The sequence below is a fragment of the Eupeodes corollae genome, chromosome 2 (genome assembly GCF_945859685.1).
Source record: "Eupeodes corollae chromosome 2, idEupCoro1.1, whole genome shotgun sequence".
Lineage (NCBI taxonomy): Eukaryota > Metazoa > Arthropoda > Insecta > Diptera > Syrphidae > Eupeodes > Eupeodes corollae.
The window spans coordinates 64,139,816-64,162,406 of NC_079148.1; the positions used below are offsets into that span (position 1 = coordinate 64,139,816).

General features: G+C 30.6%; 1 protein-coding gene across 2 annotated transcripts in view; it reads left to right on the top strand.

Moving 5' to 3' along the window:
* The first annotated feature begins 225 nt into the window (after nt 1-225).
* Nucleotides 226-22,591, top strand: part of LOC129946489 (B-cell lymphoma/leukemia 11A) — a 79,409-nt gene continuing 57,043 nt past the window's right edge. The window contains exon 1 of one of the 2 annotated variants that reach the window (XM_056056703.1): nt 226-1,723. In XM_056056703.1, the coding sequence (XP_055912678.1) occupies nt 1,687-1,723 (37 nt within the window). In that variant the 5' untranslated portion in view covers nt 226-1,686. The remainder of the gene's footprint in view (nt 1,724-22,591) is intronic. The other variant, XM_056056704.1, reaches the window with a different exon arrangement.

Consider the following 22,591-nt stretch of genomic DNA (forward strand, 5'->3'; position numbering starts at 1 on the left):
ACACCACACCACCGTTACGTTAGTTATCTCGTGCATGGAAAACTCAAAACTGAAGAAGAGCGCGCAGCAAAGTGACAGAGGACAAAAGTGGAAGAGTGGTTGACTGGCGACTGCGACTGTGGTGCCGTCGTCATCGTCTTCGTCGTCGGTGTATGGTGTTGTGTGGTATGGTGCTGGTGTATCTTTTATAGTACAGAGTAGAGTACACACAACCGGAGCGAAGCGGAGCACCGGAGTAGCAGTAGAGTAGAGTAGAAGTAGAGGTATAGTCATAGTGTATTGTTCCAATCGGCCATACGCGAAATATTTAGATGCATACGGGCTGTCGCGTTGTGAGGACGTGTTTTCGCCGATGTTCCGGAGTGAATTTAACCTGCTATAAATTATTGATAAAATCCTGTTTACACATACCTGCAAATAAAAACAACCAAACATTGTATCACACAAACATACAAACACACACACACACATGCATGGATATACTACACACATGTGGATAATATATAGAGCATTTTGTTGTAATTATCTGTGCGATGCGGTTATCGCCAGCGCCACTTCTTCGCTAAGTGGGAGAGAACAATCGACGGATAATAATAATTGAACGTCCCTACGTTGTTGTCATCATCGACTTTGACTTCGACTTCGACTTCGACATCGCAATCGCCATCGAGCATCGACATACGACAACGACTACGAATCGCGGTAGCACCGGATTAGTGTTATTTTGTGACATCACACGCACTTTAAGACTCGTCGGACATTGTTGTCGTTTCGAAGAAGAAATGTCAAAAAAAGGACATCACCAACACCAATTTGTATTCCACGAAATTCTCGAGTCAAATTTTTACAAAACAAAATAAACAAAAATTTAAATTTAAATTTTGTTTCAAAATAAAATTCCAAAAAGAAAAACAATTTCTTACTGTAAACACACATTTTCCAATTATTTCCATTTTCCTGACGCAGGTGAATGCTTCTCTGTGTTATCATCATTCACCTGTTTGTGATTTTGAAATAAATAAAAAAAAAAAACTAAACTAAACCTAATCGTGCAATTTTCGTAAATTAATAATTTTATTTTTCTTCGAATGTGTAAATTTATCTGTGAAATTTAATTAAAGTGCACTTTTTTGTCATTTTGCCAAATGGGATATTATAACGGATTATTCTATCGATCTATCATAAACAATTCCAATTGGATTAATAAGCTCGATTTTATGAATTATCGTGATGTGCAATTGTTGTTGTCCTTAAGGGAGTTAACATATTTTGTTTAAAGGCCCACTAACATTTTAGTGGCAAATATTGGTTCCTATATATAACAAATAAATATGATAAGGTGTATAAATAAATAATTAGTGTTAATAAACAATAAAAATGCAAAGATTTAAATATTGATGAATAAAGAAAAAAAAAAGGAAGTAAATTTTGACATGTCTCAAAGAAAATACATTCTTAAAGTGACCCTAAAAAGTGTTTTATCATAAAGTGAGACACATGAGGATACACCTTCTCCCCCTCAAATAACAACGAATATACAAATTTTCATAAAAAAAAAATCTTTAAAAATATCTGATAAGCAAACGGAATTCGTCATAAATTTAAAACTGCAATCCTGGAGAGGATCAACTGATATTTTCTTGGAAGAATCCTCCCCTCCTCTGTAATCCGAGACATACCGGAACAATGAGAATCAAAATGCCTGCAGTTCGGATTGCACAAGGTGAGTTCTTTAAGTTCCGAGATCCTATATGTAACAAAAACAAAACTAGGGTCTATCTGAAAACATATAGCGGTCTAAAAAAAGGTACCTATATCTCACATCCACCTTCAGCTGTTTTATTTGTTCCGTCTTCTGATAAGGATTTTTTTTTGTCATGTTCACCTTTTTTAACACGCTCAATTACAAATAAGTAATTAAAAAGTGGTCGCCTTATCGCTGCGGACGACAACGCACTGTTTGACACGGTTATTTATTTTTTATTGTTGTTGTTTTGGTGAAAATATTTAACCATTTCAACTTTGAAAATGTTCCGCAACCGATGCTCTGTTCAAAAAATATAACAACAAAAAAAAAAACTGAAAAGAAACATGAGTCTTGAGAAATGAAAATGTTCTTTTAAAGGTTGGGTTGGTCTGTCTTGAGTTTTTTTTTTTGTTTTTTTTTTTTTTACAACTTCCTTGGGCTAAATACTTATGACGCAGACGGGAGTGGTGGAGTTTTTATTTTGTTTTTGTAGGTACAATTTTGGGCTGTAAAGCTATTAGCTTTGATTGCGACAATCTTGGTCTGATAATAATGACTTGTATGCGCACGGAGCGGATGATTAAACAATTTTAATTATGGCGGCCATACGATACACCAAGTTTTTGAGGCTCTGATTTTTATTTATTTGTTTTGTTGTTTTTTGATTAAAAAAAAAGATGATGTGTTGGTGATTTTGATTTTGTTTCGCACCTACTTATCTAGATATCGTAATTTTTATATACCTTCCTATAAAATACTTACCTATGTCTTATATGACTCTCTATAAAAGACCATTATTTCGCCATCTCTTTATCTTGATTTATCTAGGTATGTCTACGTATTTAATAGGTTCAAGTGAATCAAAGCTTCATATTTACTTTTCTTGCCATGATAAGAAACAACAAAAATACAACATACAAATAAAATAAAACAGAAAAAACAAGATACCTATATAGATCGACATGTGATCTTGATATTGAAGGTGTTAAGTGTGTTAGTAATTGGGAGCATCAGTAGCAGTTTAAATTGCAAATTGTAGCCTCTTTTCTAACAGAGTTTTCTTTTGATAACAAAATTATCCAAAATAAATTAAAAAGCTCATAAGAAATATATTATGGAACGATTTCTTAGAACTAAACGTTAATATCTTCCACCTCATGCAGGTGTTCGAAGATAAGCTTCACTTTGAAACTTTAAGTTTTTGAACAGTCTTGAAGTAAAATTTTTCTAACAGAGTTTTCTTTTGATAACAAAATTATCCAAAATAAATTAATAAGCTAAAAAGAAATATAATATGGAATGGTTTTTAGAACTAAACGTTAATATCTTCCACCTCATGCAGGTGTTCGAAGATAGGCTTCATTTTGAAACTTTAAGTTTTTTAAAAGTCTTGATGTCAAATTTTTCTAACAGAGTTTTCTTTTGATAACAAAATTATCCAAAATAAATTAATAAGCTAAAAAGAAATATAATATGGAATGGTTTTTAGAACTAAACGTTAATATCTCCCAACTCATGCAGGTATTCGAAGATAGTCTTCACTTTAAAACTTTAAGTTCTTGAAAAGTCTTGAAGTAAAATTTAAAAAACAAGGGAAAGAAAAAACGTGTTATTAAAAATACAACTTGGACTTAACTAAATGTCGAATGATTTGTATGAAAACTTTGACAGAAATTTGTAATGAAAGTTTTTGAAACTTTTAGTTTTTTAAAATGTAGTTAAAAAAGCTTCGCTATTCGTATTATTTTTGAATGTCAAGTACCTGGGAGTATTTTATTTTTCAATGCAAACAAAATTTGTATTGAATTACGATTTGAAAAAATGTCAGTTTCGGTTAGTGAATGATTTTGTCATCTAATTTTTGTTTAAGCTTAACTTTTTCTATAAATTAGCATTTATTTCTGTTAACAAATTTATTTGAATAAAATGTAACTTGATGTTGCTAATTTGTTTGTTTGATAATTAAATTGAAGCTCATTTAAATTCAAATCTAAAAAAACGATTTTAAAATATTTTACTTCACAATTATTTGGCGTTCATAAAAGGGTCGCAAGTCAAAAAATTTTAGTTTAGGCTTTTGATTTGGTGAATTGTCCTTTTTTTTATCTCTTTCGTTTAAAACTAACAACTTGAGTCAACAAAAACTGCTTAATATCGTATTAATTTAGTCTTTTAGACAATAAGACAGATAAAATTATATTTTAGTTTTGATATTAATGTCTTAAGTTCCTTGAGTCCGTGTAAACATTTCCTGGCTTAAATTCTTTTTGCCTAAAATCAAAGAATTTAAGTTTTAACACATTTCCACAATTGAAAAAATTTAGTCTTTTAGACAATAAGACAGACAAAAATTTATTTTTGTTTTGATATTAATGTCTTAAGTTCCTTGATTCACTGTAAACATGTCCTGACTTAAATCCTTTTTGCCTTTTTTCAAAGAATTTAAGTTTTAACACATTTCTACAGTTGAACAAATTTATATAAGATTGTTTGCATAAAATCAATGATCTAATTTACCCGAAGACTAAAAATTGATTTGAATTAAGTGGCGTAAAATTTTAAACAATTATTTTTAAGATTCTCAGGATTTTTTTCTCAGTAATTTTCGAAGCATTTGATCCTTCACGTTATAGTTTTAAATTTGAATCTTTTGGTTACTATTAAAATATTAATAGTTTTTGATTAGTTCATCGGGACACGTTTGAACAATGACATAATACACAGACCTTAATCTCGCAAATGGACCTTTAAACTTATAATGTTAGAAGAAGAAAATTGTTTAAATGAAGCTTTAAATTCAAAATGTTTAGGAGAAGAAACATTTCTCTAAACCAACAGTTATTTAGAAGATGCAAATTGTTTAAATTGATATTTTAATTGAAAATGTTTAGAAGAATAAAAATGTCTTGAAATTAATAAAAACTTCTTTAACCCTAGAAAGATAACCTACGTTGAATTGAAGTAAAAGTCATGTGTATCACTTGTGGTCTATTAAATATCTTTCTAGGGTTAAGCTTAGTGATGTAGTGAAATGACAAAACATTTTCCTGATTCGATTAAAATAAGTCGGAAGTGACTACATTTTATCGTCAATATACATTTGGATACCATATTTTGATGATATTGACGAAATCCTATTTAGAAATACTTTCTTTCTGTTTGTAAACTTCACTATTTCACTACTGTGAAATTTTTCAAACAAAGTTGGTAGTAGTTGAGGCACTCGACAGTGAGAATATCCCTAAACATTTACAAGTTTTGAATAGTCAAAGAAAGAGTTAAATGTTTTTATTTTTTTTGTTTTTAATTTCGTGTGTTTACAACTGTCTTGAAAAATAAATATTTGTCTTACGGATAAGTCACATGTCATATCTCAATATTTAATTGTTAAACAAACTATTTTTTTCCTTAGTAATTGTTTATTAAATCGGTTTTACATAAATTCAAAGTTACTAAAATATGCGATTCCGTATTATTTTCAATTGGTCTAATAATACTTTTAACAAGCTTACGTAGTCTTACTGATATTTTTAACTTTGAAAAATGATCTCCGAAATTTTTTGCAGATATTCTTTTAGAAACTAGATATGTATTTATTCATAATATTTTTAAAGTAGCCGCACTAAAATTAACTAAGTTTTTCTCTGTCTGGTTTTTAATAAGTTCTTGCTTTTAAGGATCAGATTGTCTGTTTATAATATCTTTTAAAAAAAAACATAGATATTTAGTTGTTTTGAACAAAAAAACGTTTACAGAAAGTAATATTTAAAAATACAATTGAATTAGATTTAATCATAAAGGCAAATGTTTAATTTACTTGGAAGTTGATTTATTCCATTTCGTTAAACTTTAATACGCTTATCAAATTTTTGAACAACTAAAATATATTTTTAAGCACAGAATAGAAAAATCTTAATACTCATAAAACAGATACAAAAATGTATTTTTCAATAACATAAAAAAATCCTGTTCAATGTAATTTCGGTCTGAAGGTAGAATTGAAAAAAAAACAAACAGAATTATTCAAAAACATTTAAGTGGTTATTTTATTTTTTAATCGGTGAAATAGATTTTGTTAAAATGCGACTTTTAAGTCTTTGAGTAAATCGATTCCCTAATAACCGTCTTTTTGTTTTTTAATTCAGTGAGTTTTACCTTGAAACCGATGCTATTAAAATGCGTTACAGTAAAGACGAACTTAGTTATATTAAATATTTAATTTATCTTTCAATAAAAAACATAATATTTGCATCTGAATAGATTATTATTTTTAAATAATATTAATATAACGATTGAGAACCATTTCATTCCCCTTTAATAGTTTTTACACGTAGATGAAGATCAAAAATATGATTTCAAACTTTAGGGTTTTAAATTCCTTTATTATTGCGCGTATCTTCTTATTCCTTCACACATAAATAAAATAAGTTAAATATTAAAAACACTTGATTTTTGAACGCATTTTTGAATTTTTTATTTATGTTCAACAATTTTGAGTATTTTAATTTGTTTATCACTTTTATGTAATACCCGTAGCTTGATAGTTAGTGCGTTGGACTTTTTTTTAAGTTATGGTTATTTAGGCTAGTTTTATGAATTTTAGTCTAGCTTTTAGATAGGTTTAGGATTGAATTAATAAAAATGAATAACAAAAAAAAAATGAGTTGGACTGTCATGCAAGGGGTCTTAGGTGTCAATTCCTGCCTGTGCCACCTAATTTTTTCACGGGTACTGCCTCTTGCGAAGAATTGACAAATCCTTCAAGAGTAATTCTTGTCATAAAAAGTGCTTTCTCAAAATTAGCCATTCGGATTCGGCATAAAAACTCTAGGTCCCTTCCATCTTTGACAACATAACTCGGACATAGAAATGGTTGAGAGTTGTAATTCCCTAGGCCCTAGTTCTTCATGGACTGTTGCGCAGCCTAATTTATCTATTTATTTATCACTTCTATAGTATTTTAGTTGATCAAATAAATTGAATCAAAATTATTTAAAAACTAGAAAGTAAATTTTGAAACAATGTTTTAGAAATAAGAATTTCCAATATTATGAAAGTGTTAAAATTTGAATAAATATCACACATGAAGCATTGATTCATAACAAAAATGGAGCTCAAATTATTTTTTTTTTCAAAACCAAACTTTATAAAATTAATAGACAATTTTACAAGCAATTCAATTTAATTGATTTAAGTTCTAAATTTTGACTTTTTTGTATTTATTCAGACATTTATTTTTAAATTTCTTAGTTATAAGTTTTTTTCTTGTATATATTCTTGAACACAAGAACGAGAAGTTCTAAACTCAAAAGAATTTTGTGTCAATAGCAAAATTTATGAAAAACTTGTACCGAAGTTTGTAACCATAAATATTTCTATTTATCATAAAAATAGTTCATCAACGTCTTAAGAAAAGAAACAATAATTATTCCATTTCTTTTTTTTTAAATGTGAGTTTAACAGAAAAAATAAAATATGATCAAAAACAGACAAAATTTACAAATACATTATTTAGAACTTTTGTTCTTTGAATTATTTCTGAAAAAAAGAAGAGCTGTTCAAAAACATTTAAAATACTCAAAAATACCAAACTAAAATGATGTTCTTTAGTGTACATAACCGTTGAACAAGAAAATTTCGTTAAAATCCTTACAGTCGTTTTGATGTGATTTAAGAAGTATCTATCATGTTCGAACACTTATTTATGTTATTAGATAGATATAAACTCTTTTACTTGTTCTTGTTATATCAATACGTATGTTATAGGTATAGGTGTCTGTATATATGTATTAGAATTTGTTTGTTATTTACTGAACCAAAACCGCGATTAATTTCCACTTGGCCTTTGACCCATAGGAAAGGAAAAAAAAGGATTTATTGATAAAACATTCAAAAGCAAAATCAGGCTCCTGTAATAAATCAATCAATTGCATGGGCTGGTGAACAATATTATGGGTTAGAGGTTAGACACTCATTCGTGTACGTATAAAGAAAGCACCTGTTTTCATAGAATGACTGGTCGTTTCTATGTGTTAGCCCACCTGATTTTCATTCAATATCCCTTTTTAAAAACCCATACATCCCATATCATTGTCCTTTTCAAACTAAACAAATTACCACTCTTATCGACCAAACGATATCCAACCTCAGACCATGGTCACAGTTGCCATGGCTCTCTTGAATAAATTCCAATTTGGACATTATGAAGGTTCTGAAAAAAAAAATAATAACAAAACTAGGACTCTTCGCACTAGCTCTTAAAGACTGACCCCACAATCAGGTGTAGTCGTATAATCAATGGTTTGTGATGTTGCCCTGGTAAACTTTCTGATTGATTTTACAGTATGCATATTTTGTTTATGGAGCTTAAACAAATATCTAGCACCTATTTATGCCTTGGATATCATTTACATTTTGTAAATGAATAAGGCTTGAATTATTTTCTGTTTGTATAGAAGACTGTCAAAATTGTGAAGGACACACACCACGTGGTCGAAATAGGAAAACAAAACAAAATATAATTAAAACCCTATAATGAACTATCAAGACAAACAAAAATCCCCATTCGTCCTGACAAAACCAAAAATAGTTTTTATATATTGTTTGTTTGCTGAAAAATGTATTTTAAAAATAGAACTCTCATGATGTAGGTACCTATAAATTGTACATAGTTTAGGCAGAGACTCTCGTATGGTGCACACATCACAAAGGACCAAACAAAATCGCCACAGGATACCCACGGATAAGACATTTTCATTAAAAAAAAAAACTGCAGTATAACACAAAACGGTGCTGTCAAATGAAATGTCAAAATGAAGTATTTTTTTTTTCTTTGTATTCTTTCTTTTTATGTTGTTTGGAGGAACAACATAAAATATATATTATTTTGTTTTAGTCGGAGGAGGTCCTTTGTATTTATTTTGTTGTTGCTGTTTGTTGAATATTCCTACAGACATGTAGAAATACGAGTATGAGGAAAAGAGTTATTTATCCGTTATATGTGCTGTACAGTGTATGTGATTCAAAAAACCCAAATTTTGATTGAATGACATGTAAATAACAGTAAGAGGAGTATAGGAACAATGTTCTTTTATTTTTGTTTTATATTTTATATATATTTGTTTTATATTGCATGCTGTCATCTACTGTGTATTGTTGAGCAAAAGAGATTCTTTTTTTTTACAATTTTTCACAAAGCTATTAGACCTCGTGTATACTCTGACGATGACAGCTGAATTGTTGTTTTTTTCTTTGATTGTTTGTTATTAAAACAAAAGGGTGATTAAACGGCTGTCAAATTAGTTTTGTAAAGAATGGTTTTTATTGTTATTTTGGTCAAGTATCGAAAAACTTTATTAAACTATAAAAGAGAAAAGGGGTAATTGGAAGTTACTGTTTTATGTGAAGTTATAGTGTAACCTTGGTATAAGTACGTAAGGGTTACTTAGCACATTTTGTTCCTTGATCTTAAATGTCCTTGGTAGCGGCAGTTGAATCTGTTAAACATATCCTAAGATATTTTTAAAACATTTAATCTTAAATGAGTATTACATTATTTTTCATCAACTTCTTATTTTTAAATTGCTTTGAAAAACGTAGTAAAACAAAAAGACATTATGTCCCTTGTAAGAATTTTAATTATTATCATCTTAAGTGAGTAACTTGAGTAGTTAAATCCCTTGGATAAACTATAAGGGATGTTGCTTTCCTTTTTTTTTTAAATTCAGAATTGTTTTACTTTATTTCACTCTTTCGGATAAAGAATATAACTTATCCGCTCATATATTTATTTCTTTTTCATTGAAAATTTCAATACTTTGATATAAATCTTAATATCTTCTTCATTATTTACTTTAAAAGTTATAAAACTACATTAATTTATTAACACATACTAGTTTTTGAAAAAATGTAAAACATTATCCGGGAGCTTTTACTCTTATCCGAGAGCGAAAATATTGTCAAAACACATATGAACCTTGTGTTAATAAACGTATGAGCCATTATATTTTATTTTTAAGACCTAACATACCCTTTGGAGCTCATAACTTTTATCCGAAAAATGTTAAGTTGTAATTTGTATCCGGATAATGCAAAAAAACCTGAAATCTTATGACAACAAGGGACAAAAACCGCTTTAAGAACTTTCAGTTCTCTTGATTCATCTTTATTTCATCGAAAAACTTTTATCCGAGATCTTTTTTTCTTATCCGGTCATATCGTGAGATATTAAAATACTTCCATTTAACATTTGATCTAAATTCAATCCTTTTAAATCTGACTGTGTCAGATAGTTTTATGTCAATGGAGGTATAAGTCAAATTAATACATCGCCCCTCAAAAGCTCCAACCCAAAAATAACATAAAGTCATATGTTCTAAATCACATCCCGGGGCTCACTTTCTCAGATATATACGCGGGCTAATGTCTGATAAAAAGTATAAACTAGGCCAATACAATATTTCGTTGTTGATGTTGTTTTTTAAGAATCAAAACAAAAAGAAGGATACAACGAAATCAAACACCGCTAAATACACATTAAAGAAATAAAAAACAAGGAAGAAGAAAACAGCTAACAAAAGAAAAAAAAAGAAGAAACTCATAATCTTTGCTGTAATCTCGTTTGTTTTCAAAAGTCTGCAAAAAAAAAAACAAGACGACACAAACAAAAATAAAGGAGCAAAATGGAAAATACTACCTTACTACGGCTCGGGTGCTCCGCTGGCTAGGGCTCTGCTGCGATGCTTCTGTTAAAACGCATAAAAAGTTTTAGATATTTTTGTATAAGTTACTCGCATTTTTTTCGTTCTTGTTGTTGTTCTTATTATTGTTTGTTATAGACATTATATGCTATGCTGTTGGTCTGGTTTGCTCGGCATTTTTTAAGCGTTTTCGCGCGCGTTGCCCTTTGCCAAACTTTTCACTTTCCACTGGAATAATTCTATCATCATTGGATACTCTTGAATATACCACGGGGGCACAAAGAGGGTAATAATAAAAATATATGGGAAAGCTTAGCGAGGACGAAGGCGACGGCTATGAAGACGACAGACTGCGACTACCACGACGATGTTAAAGTCGCGTCGGCAGGCAAAGTAAAAGTTTCGTTTTAAAAAATATATAACAAGAAAGAAAAAAAAAAACAAAAGAAAAATCGTGTGAAAACCCACCATTCCAAGGCATCGCATCGCGAGCAGAGATATTATGGTGTGAAAGCCATGAGACATCCACCCCCTGAGTCATCGTCACAAGTCCTTGGCGGGGCTGTTTCTGCTGCAAGAGGGCTGCTTGAATTTGAATAGGAGCAGACGAGCCGGCTATACACAGAGTGATGGTGATGATTATGATGGCGGTGCGGTGCGGTGGTTGGTGGCGGTGGCGTCGTCGTCGGTGGTGATGGTGATGATGGTGGTTGTGATGATGGCTTTACATAGAAGACTTCTCTCATTTACCTACGCCAACCAAGTCAGAGTAGCACCTATACAACAAAGTGTCTACTCGCGCGATATTTATACTTTCGCGAGGACCTTCTAGTATATAAATATACATCTACGAATATTTTTTATTTTTTTTATCCTTTCTCCTTTTTTTACTCCATTTTTGCCACCTAAATGTATACAATACTGACGACGACGATGGTTGAGTATTTTTTTGCATTCTTTATATTTTTTGTTCCATTCTCTATGATTTCTTAAGAATAAGGAAGCCGCGTGGAATTCAAAATTAACTTTCACTAGTATTCTCGCGTAGTTTTGATGATGTTGCTGTTTCTTTTTTTTAATTTTTTTTTTTTAATTTTTTTGTTTATTATATTTTACATTTTCATTCTCAGTTATTGTTTGTAATGCACACAGACACACTTTTGTATAACTGTATATATACGTAAAGCGTTGTTATGCTTTTGTTATGGGCCATCATACCCCAATACTTTGGTGTTCATAGTGCACTTGAACGCGGCAAACTTAAGTAGCAGCTGCTTAAGGCATTTTTTTTTATATTTTTGTTTAGGGTGGTGGAGGAAGGAAGGGTAGGTATAGCTTGGTAAGGTGGATATTGGAATTTAAATGGAATGAGAATTTAAAAAAATGGCGCGAAAAGTTGTCTAGGTGAAGGTTGTTAACATTTGGATGATTAAAAGGATATTTACTTAAGTCATGAAATATTTGCGTTAACAAGTGGCTAATTTATTTTTCTCTTAAGGCCATGAAGGATTATAAAATATGTATGGAAATAACTTTTATCCGTTATCATAATTCTTATCCGATTCAAATATATAGCAGAATAAACAAGAAAACTCAATGTATTGATATCATTTTTCTTAGTTTTACATTTTTTATACATGGGTTTCCAATAAGTGGTTTCATTTTAGTAAAAAAAAGAAACCGTTCGAAGAGAATAAATACAATGGCAATTAATATAATTGAAAAGGAAAAGGTATGTCCTTAACAATACAAGCCAAATTTCCATTATGGCTACGGTTGCAGTCCTATATAATTTTCATGAAACTTTCGATTACCTTTATACATTTGCGGCTATATGCTCTTACTAACTTTACAGATTTCTTATCTATAAGGTCTTAAATGGATTGTGGAGCATTAGAATATGAACTTTCTGTTATTATTATGTGACGTTAAGGAAAAGAGTTCAAGGTTTCTCAAATTTCGGTGTGCCATTTGTGATCACCTCTATGCTAAATAAGACGATCAGTAAACTTGTCTTGAAAAAATAAGATTGTTTCGTAACTTTTGTGGCACGCAGCGCCACCACTGGTGGTCGTCTCAAAAATAAAGGATTGATATGTCCTTATTTCGATTTTGAAGAAGTTGATTTGGTTTGCCTAGGATCGACCCATTGGAAATTACTTAAAAGATCCAAGACCTAAGTTTCTTATGCAAAATATGATGCAAATGCAATGTGAATGTAAAATCTCATTTTTGTATCTAAAATACGCAAAACATCAACGTCTCTGTTACAACTAAAAGTAGAATTGTGTTTGAACTAAACAAAATAATTACTTATGAGTTATGAAATTTCATCTTCATATCTTGTTCCAAAAAGTGTTAATTCAGAAATCTTAACGTCTATCTCTTATTTTCATCCAATTTTTTTTAAGATACTTTTAACTTTAAGCTTGTATAAATAAAAAAAATTGCTTATCCTTTTTAACGGGCGTTGCTTACCTTCAAATTCGGAAATTGAAATCATTCAATAGCAAAAACGACCATGCACAACTCTTTTAGAGAACATTATTCCCTTCCTCTATGTGGACCTTTATTTTTTTTCTTGCATTTTAATTCAAATTAAATATTCAAAATTTACCTATCCAAGTCCTCAAAATCAACCTAAAATAGGGTTTATATATAATTTCATACTCATTTTTAACAGCTGCATAATTTCCTCCAATAAAAAAGAAAAACACAAAAAATAGAAACCACACCTTCGATAGATATCTGTCACGTTGCATACACATCTCGCTTATTCGCGAATTATAACGCACACGTTCCGCCTGATCCTTTTATTTTGTGTTTGTTGTTGTTGTTGAACGAGGTTTTTTGAAGGGGGATTTATAGATATCGCGGATGCGCGCGAAGGATAAACAATTTAAGTGATGTGCTCATCGCACAACCCAAAGAAATAAATATGTTGTAAATTTTTTTTTTGTTTTGAATTTTATTTTGTTCGGTTCATCTCTCCTCTTTTTATTCTTCTACTTTATACAAAGATATATACCTACTCAGCTTTCGAAAATCTCGTTGCTCTGCGCGCACGTTGTGATCAATTTTCTATATCTTCAGTGTAAGGCCTGCGACAGGCGCGTGCTTCGTTAAAAGGTGTGGCGAGAAGAACGATCGTTGAAAATTAAACGGTCAGACTACGATGGTCACGTGGGCACACTCAGCAAGCAAAATTGTCAATCAAATCAATACAAAACATTATACAGTAAGTACTCGTCTCGTATACACATCAGCGAGAGAAGATAGGACATGTACAATGTATAAGTACGTACATATATAAATACATCTTGACTTGGCAAAAGAACAGAAAGATAATTAATGATAGCTTTCAATCTGTGATTATTCTTCAGAAAGTTGTGTGGGTGTGCGCAGGGTTTATCGACGGAAAAAAAAGAGCTGAACAAAAAGAAGGGGAGCGACGCATTTCATTAAACGAATCTTTAATTGAACTTACTCTAGATGTGGTCATGAATGAATATAGTTCCTTGGTAAACTTATATGTAGGTATAAGAAATAACTAACATAGAGAACCTTTGGTTCCGGAGGTTCCAAGTACTCATATAAACAATACTTTCAGCCCACGCATATTCAACTTTGTACGCTGAGTGGAGTGTTCTTTTTGCTATATTATTTTGTTTTAGTTTACTAGACATGCGTCGTCTTCAATAAATCTCAGCCTTTTGTAATTAAAATGTAAAGAGAGGATCACTTAGTTGGTTTTGTTTTAGTTAGGAAAATAATGTGATGTAATCAGATCACCGATATACCGTTATGGTAGCAGATTTGCCTAAAGATTCATATTTTTGATTAAATCACAGATCATGGCAATGATTATTTTAAAGCCTGACAACTTGAAATATCTTGTTTGTTGATCGTATTAAAAAAGAATTAGTTTTGATAGTTTAAAAACGAAAGAACTGACGTGCAAACTTGATTTATGTTTACAATTGAATTAAAAATGTTAAAGATGGATTCTTATCTAAAATTTCTTATACAAAAATGCATAATGTTAACATATATTGAAAATAGAATGTTGAAAGACAGATCTAAGTACCTTTTAGTTCGATATCAACTTCAAAGATTTTGCAAATAAAAAAATTCAAATTTGTTATTGAAACATGAGAAGAGTTGAGTTATCCATAATCATCAAGTTGTGAACCAGGGCCTAGTGACTTACAAATCTCAACCATTCCTGTGTGCGAGTACTGTTGTCAGGAATGGAAGGGACCTACAATTTTAGGCCGAATCCGAACGGCTAATTTGAGAAAGCACTTTTTCATGACAAGAATTACTCTTGAAGCATTTGACAATTCCTCGCTAGAGGTAATACCCGCGAATTTTTTTTAAAAATTAAGATGGCACAGGCAGGGATTGAACCAAAGACCCCTTGCATGACGGTCCAACGCACTAACCATCATAACACGGGTACTACTATAATCATCAATAAGAAGAACAAAAATTTGAAAAATTGATCTTGTAGTATCTTTCTTTCTAGTGTTTTCTTAGAGAGTTCTTAAAAACAAATACTGACGAAAGACTAAAAAAATCAACTAATTTAATTCTAATTCTATAGATCTCTGCTTACAAAATTGAATAAATGGAAATGTGTTTGAACATATGCCACAAGCATTTATAAAAACATCAATGTATGTATTATTCTTCGTAGTTTGCAATAGAATTGACTTTTTGGCCAGATCTTCTTCAAGAATTTTGGATCATAATCATATAATTTCGTTTTGATTCCGAGCATTTCATTTAATATCAGTAACGTGAGTGATATTAACACCAATAACTCGCTTAAAGTGAAAACTAATTTTAATGCATCCGAAAGATCGAAGTGTATTAATAACTTAATACAAGTATTTTAATAAAATTTACTGCCTTAAATTCTCAATGGAAGACAAATCGGAAGTTGGAAAAGTTTAAAGTCTTCTGTTGTACTTTTATCATTCAAAATATTTCAAAAATTGGAAAAGAAGTGTTTTCTTATTTTTTCGTTAATTGAAAATGTGCATTCCTTCTTGAATTAAACTGACGCCAGCTTAACTATCAGTTTTATTTCATATATTTGTTGAAGTAATAAAGTTTGGACTTCCATGTTCTGTAGCTGACATCAAAGTTATGAAAGATCGTGTTGATGATCTTGCTTGAAAATAATTAAGATTTTTTAACTAACAAAAAGCTTTGACCAATAGATCTAAAATTATATGATTCTATTGATTTACTCAAGAAATATAATCTATTATAAGTTCCAACGTATCAATCTGTCATTTGTCATGTTAATCATTATCGTGATGGAATTTCATTGCTTAACTCATTTGTTTAATTGTTGAAAAGATCTATATGGATTTTAAATAATTTATCTTTATATAAATAGGCACTTTTTCATGTATATAGTGTTTTATCTTATCCACACTTTTACCTATTTAGGTTGCTATAGATAGATAGATACTATAAGCGAAATATGCGAGAAGCTGCGCTAAAGTTTCTCCTGCGCACACACCACACACATTATTATATATGGTGTATATTTCGACGGGAACAATACTTGTAGTTGTATAATGTATATAAAACTTTTTGTTTTTTTTTTGTGTCGCTATTCACATAGGTATCTCTACTCTCTTTACTTCGCTCGTGTATATACTTAACTATCGGCATTACCGCCTTTACCGGCTTGATCACTGATCAAGCCAGCACACAATTTATTTTATATGTTTATATACCGACGAGCGACGACTACTCGAATGGTATAGATTTACATGGTTTTATATACGAACTCGCAACTGGATTGGAACGGAACGGTTCGGGCGTATCAACTTGGAAAACTTGATTTGTGTAAATAATAAAAACGACGACGACAACGTCGTCGACGACAAAAACAACAACAACAACGACAACATCGGCACTGTACGATCCAGCGAGCGGTGTGTCATTTACTTTGTCGCGCCGTTGGCGTCGAAGATACGCGAGTAAATAAATTTGTAATTTTTATTCGCTCGCGCAGACGATCGCAGTCGTATTTCGTATACCAACTGTGGAGTATAACAATCGCACGCTCACATAGCTGTTGACGCTTTGATTGGCCATCATCATCATCATCATTCGTCCGTCGCTTTGTATTGTTTAATTCGTACTTTTTTTTTTATTTTTATTTTATTTTTTAGTTGCCCAGTAGGAAATTTCAAAAAACTCATCGGTGAATCACCAACTTATTCCTTGGTGAATGGAAGCTACACCCCATGAAAACATGGTGAAAACATCAGTGAAATTAACATGGGGATTGGATTGGCGTTCACCAAGTTGTGAATTTCATGGTTACTGTTCAGTGAGGAAATCACCAAGCAAGTGCATTTGGTGTATTCCAAAGTGAATTGTAGTTGATGAAAAATACCGTGAACTCACACCGGGGAAATCACTGGGTTAGTGGAGTTGCTGATATACTTGTGTACTTTATATTGGTGAAAAATGTGATGAATGTTCACCAAGGAATTCACTTTGCAAAATTGAACGCCTTTTCCATAAATGAATATTGACCAGTGGTTTCCTTAGGGAAGCCAATGTAACTCATTCACTAATGCAAATTGACATGGTGAAAAATGTAGTGAATGTGCATAAATGAAGTCAATCATGTTTTTATTATCGAATTATTTTTTACTCATACCTAAATCTTTGGATAGAAATATTAAAAAAAAAACAGTCATGTAAATTTTTATGATTTTATTGAAAAAAATGATGCCAATGTGCAGATCCCATTTTTTAGCTGCTCCGTGGTGACACGCAAACGTTTAATGTCCGCTCTCATTTTGTCTATCATATCTTGTTGATTCTATACAAAATGTAAAGCAGATATATAGAAATTTCATTTAATAAAATAATAATAGTTATAATTACCGTTTTCTTAAAAATCCGCCTTGCCTGCTTTGTGGGTGAAAACTCAATGGAGTCCATTGCCGACTGTTTAGATCCGGAAGCCTTTAGAAAAAGAGCAATAAAATAGGACTAAATAATTGTAGAAAGGGATTTGTAATTTAAATGAAATTACCTGAATATTTTCCTTGTCCATTTGAACACAAATTCTACCAATTTACCAAAATATTCACTTTTTTACACTTATATTTTATTTTCTAAACTCTTTTTAATAATTTTAAGCTTTACTCACTTGTTGACTCTTTGAACAATGGAATTCAACTGGAAAACTGTTTCTCGAAAAAACAACAATGCTTTCAAAAAAAAATCACTTACCCCGAACACTGTGCGTTGTTGTTGGAAATAACTTTGTTTCTAAGCAAACCAGGCTGAGGATCGCGAATCGAAGTTTTTATGATATGTAAAAAATCCGAACATTGCAATCAGCGTTACCACTTCTCAAAAAAAAGTGGAAGTAGGTTTTAGGAAAAAAGTGATAATATCTTTTCATATTGAAAACAAACAATCAAATCCAAAATAAGACTAGGGTCCAACTTTAAACATTAACAAACAGAAAAAAATAATACACATATTCACTGCAAATGCAAATTCTCAAGCGATTTTTAATTCTCTAGAAAGTTTTAAGACTACGTACAAGAGTGAGAGAAAAAAAGAGTGGATTCAGTCTATTTTTATTAAAATTGAAGTAGGTAAAAAACAAGATATTGAAAATGAAGTAGATTTCAATATTTTGATGATGGTGCGAATTAGGAAGTAGATTTTAAATTTATTTGAAAAAAAAGAAGTAGATCTACTTCAATTGAAGTAAAGTGGTAACGCTGATTGCAATCCTTCAACCATCCGTCGCCATCACCGTCGGTCGTTGTTGTTGGAAATAACTTTGTTTCTTGAAGCAAACCAGGCTGCCGAACGGGATATGCAATTTTTTATTATATGTTAAAAACCCGAGCATTGAAATTCTAAAACTAAAGCCAATCTCCGTATTATTCAGTGGCAGGTAGAGAAGAAAAAGGCAAATATAAACAAACACAAAACACCCATCTCGTGCTTCATATCGTGAATGAAATATTTTACAAGGAAAAAGATAGGGTGGATTGTATAATCATAGGAAAAACGCAATGCCTTTCAGTAAGGATTTCATTGCATGCTATTCCTCAATGATTCGAGTAGCTGATTTCCTTGGCGATTTCACACAAAATTTTCATTGGTGAGCAAATTTCCTACTGGGTGAGTAGCCAGGTTGGATGTTATGTGCGTTGTGTTCGAATATTGGTTCGGCCACACTTGAAAGTGTTATGTATGTACAAAAAAGGAGGTAGGTTAGGTAGGTAATGTACCAACCTACAGTCTTAAAAGTTACGACAATAGACTTGAATGGGCTTTAACAACAGGGTGCCACTATACTTTGTACCTCTTGAAACCATTTTTGTTTTAGTTTCTAGTTGGACGGTCCACATCCATAGACCGACCATGCAATTTTTGTTTTAGATTTAAACATCTGTCCAATAATTCACATGTAATCATTTGGTCAATGAACATATCGAGTAGGTATATATGTGACAAGTAATTGAATTTTGGAATGAGATATATTCGACAGAAAGCCCAAAAAATATGAAATGGGTTTGAGTTGTTCTTTTGTTTTCATTTGCAGTTCTTTGTTATTAACTTAACTTTTTTATAACCCTGAATAAACTAAATGAGTCTTGTTCTTTCACAAGTGTTAGAACTCTCGAAGTTGGATGCGAATCAGGACTTCAAATTGAAGAAAAATATATTTTTGACTTGTTTTTTTTTATCAAGTTTGTTTGGTCTCTCTCTGATCTCGTACTACTTAAAAAGAAGACTATTTCTAACTCTGGTTAACATTACTTGAGTGTCAAATCTGTAAAAGTAAAACCCTATGCAAATTCAAGAACAAGAAGAGTTTCATCTTGAATTACGTTGACTTTTATTTGCTTGAATTCAAAAACTTCTTTAACAAATACTTCATAAAATTGCACTTTTAAATTTAACTGATTCTTAAGATCGTGTTTTTAATTAATTAATTGTTTCATTTCCTTAAAATGCCCGCATAAGTCCGTTTCTACATTCAAGTGGATCCTTAAACTGATATTTTATTTCCCACAGAAATCTTTCTCCAGATATTTACCATCCATCCAACTGAAAACTATCACTCTTTCAAATGTGTGGAAAGAGAATGTAATATATGAATAGGATAATAATTTCCATAACAGTACCTTTTCAATAAGTGACAAAATGAAGCTTTTCTACACTACCAAACCTATACTATGTATATATTTTTGAACTATACAACCATAAGGACAATTGGACTATATATGGAATGCTTGAGATGTCCTCTATAGGGAAAACTTTTCCAGAATATACAACAAGAGTCCCTATAGGGTATTCAAACGGAAAATTCGTCGATGAAAGTTTTCGTCCCATTCCTATAGGATTGTCCATCTTCCTGCATCTTCAATTCTTCAGACACATAGGTTATAGGAATACGAAGTACATGAGCATATACGTTTTTATACAAATTATTATAGATGTGTTGTAATATTTCAAAAGGTTTTTGTTATTACTCAATTGGCCAATGGTAGTCATTTATACTTTTACTATATCTATACTTTTGGTCTTGCCCATATGTCCTGCCACATCATCCAGGACAGTCAAGACTGTGTTGTGATGCTGCAGGACTTTGACTATACGACAACGATGACGATGACGAAGACAACATCAAACATAGGTGTATTCATATTGCTGGTAAAGTTATATGATGTACCTTCCTATAGGATATAATGTTAAACTTTTCTAAGAGAAATCTATTACAAATGTCCTTATATATAGATATAGATATTTTCTATCAATGTTTGCCGTTTGTTCGTTTTCAGATACGTACCATATAAAGTAAAGTAAAGTATCGGTCGAGTTTATGGATGAAAAGAGAAGAAATATATAAGAGAGATAAATCTAATATAAATGGAAAAGTTTATCGAAAGGATATACTGTAACTTTTACATATATATATATATTTTAAGAGACTGGGGCCTTTTTGGTTTGAAAATTCAATGATGTATGTATGTAGTTTTCAACACTGATGATAAATTTACTTAAAAGAAATAATTATTATCAATATAGAAGAATTAGTTGACATACAATTTAGAAAACGGACATTAAAGGACGATTTTTAATTAAAATTACAAATATTTTTATTTTAAATTTCAATGATTTTTTTACCCGGCTCAATGTTTCAAACTTTCTATATTGGCTCGCCAGTCACTCCGATTCAATTTAACTAAAAAATAAAATAGAATCGGTCCAAATATAGAACCTTGAGGTACCACATTAATTCTCTACACCTTTTAAGATTATACCAGTTTCACTCATTTAAAAACTTATTTGATTTGTTCTTTTCAAGAACAAATTAGACGCATTTTATTAAAAATTATGGCCAAGAATTTTAATTTTTAATTTTAAACATAATTTTTATCAAGTGGCACAATTTTTTACCACGTTTTGCTGTGTGAGTCTGCTTTTGGGCCGTAAGCGACAAATATTCTCTTTCAACTCGTCAATTGTCTCAGACTTATCTGCGTATACAAGCGACTTCACACAACCCCACAAAAAATATTCAAGTACACGATTTTGAAACCATGACACAGGTTCAAGACATGAAATTATGGACTCACCAAAGGTTTCCGTCAATAAATTGATACGCTGCGAGAACCGAACCATTAATTTGGTACTAAATTTGCACCATTTACATAAATTTGTCAGGAGGAGTCTATTCATTATAAAGTAGTAAACCAAATTGAGTGTAAATAAAGTGACAGCTGTCAAACCAACTGAAACCAAACTGAACAAAGTGTTGCCAGATTGAAAACCACACGTCTTAAAAACATCCTATTCTAAATTTGTAATCTCTAAATTCAGTTTTTTTGATAATGGATTTGATTGCTCATCAAAGCCTAAGAAACATAAAAGAAGCTGGGATGCGACCACACTGATAACTTCCCATTCCGTCTGTCGATTTGTATTGCTTAAAAGTTTGTCTATATGTATCGTATCAATTTTTACCACATTTGCGTACTATTTTTTGTAGATTTTATTTTTATGAAAAAACGGACTGTTTGAGTCTTATATAAAAATTACTGAATATCGAAAACAATATTTTCTGTGAAATAAAATAAGTTTGAAGCCAATATTTTTAATGTTGGAAAAGCTATTTGAGTCGAAAGTAAATTTTTACCAAGTTTTAGTATTGTTTTTTTTTTCAGAGTTTTATTTTTTGTAAAAAAACTGTCAATTCGATTTTTTTCAAAATGTAACCGAATGTGGAAAACAATATTTCTTATGAGATAAAATTAGTATGAAGTCAATATTTCAAATTTTTGAAAAGATATTTGGGTCGAAAATCAATTTTTACCAACTTTCCTTATTTTGTTTTAGGTTTTTATTTTTCGTACAAAAACTGTAAATTCGATTTTTTTAAAAATTTTATTGAATGTTAACAACAATATTTTTTGAAAGATGAAATTAGTTTAAAGCCAATATCTACAATTTTTGAAAAGATATTTGAGTCGAAAATCAATTTTTACCAACTTTTATACATTTTTGTTAGGTTTTTACTTTTTGTAAAAAACAGTCAATTCGATTTTTCTCAAAATTTGTCTTAATATTGAAAACAATATTTCTTATAAGGTAAAATTAGTTTGAAGCCAATATTGCAAATTTTTGAAAAGATATTTGAGTCGAAAATCAATTTTTACCAACTTTGTTAATTTTGTTTCAGTTTTTAATTTTTTGTAAGAAAACTGTCAATTCGATTTTTCTCAAAATTTGTCCTAATGTTGAAAACAATATTTTTTATAAGTAAAAATTAGTAAGAAGCTATTATCTCAAATTTTTGAAAAGATATTTGAGTCAAAAAACAATTTTTACCAACTTTTGTTAAATTTTTTTTAGGTTTTTAATTTTTTGTACAAAAACTGTCAATTCGATTTTTTTCAATATTTTATCGAATGTTGAAAATAATATTTCTCTTAAGATAAAATAAATTTGAAGCCATTATTTAATATTTTTGAAAAGATATTTGAGTCGAAAATCATTTTTTACCACCTTTTATAAATTTTTTTTAGGTTTTTATTTTTTGTAAAAAAAACTGTCAATTCGATTTTTCTCA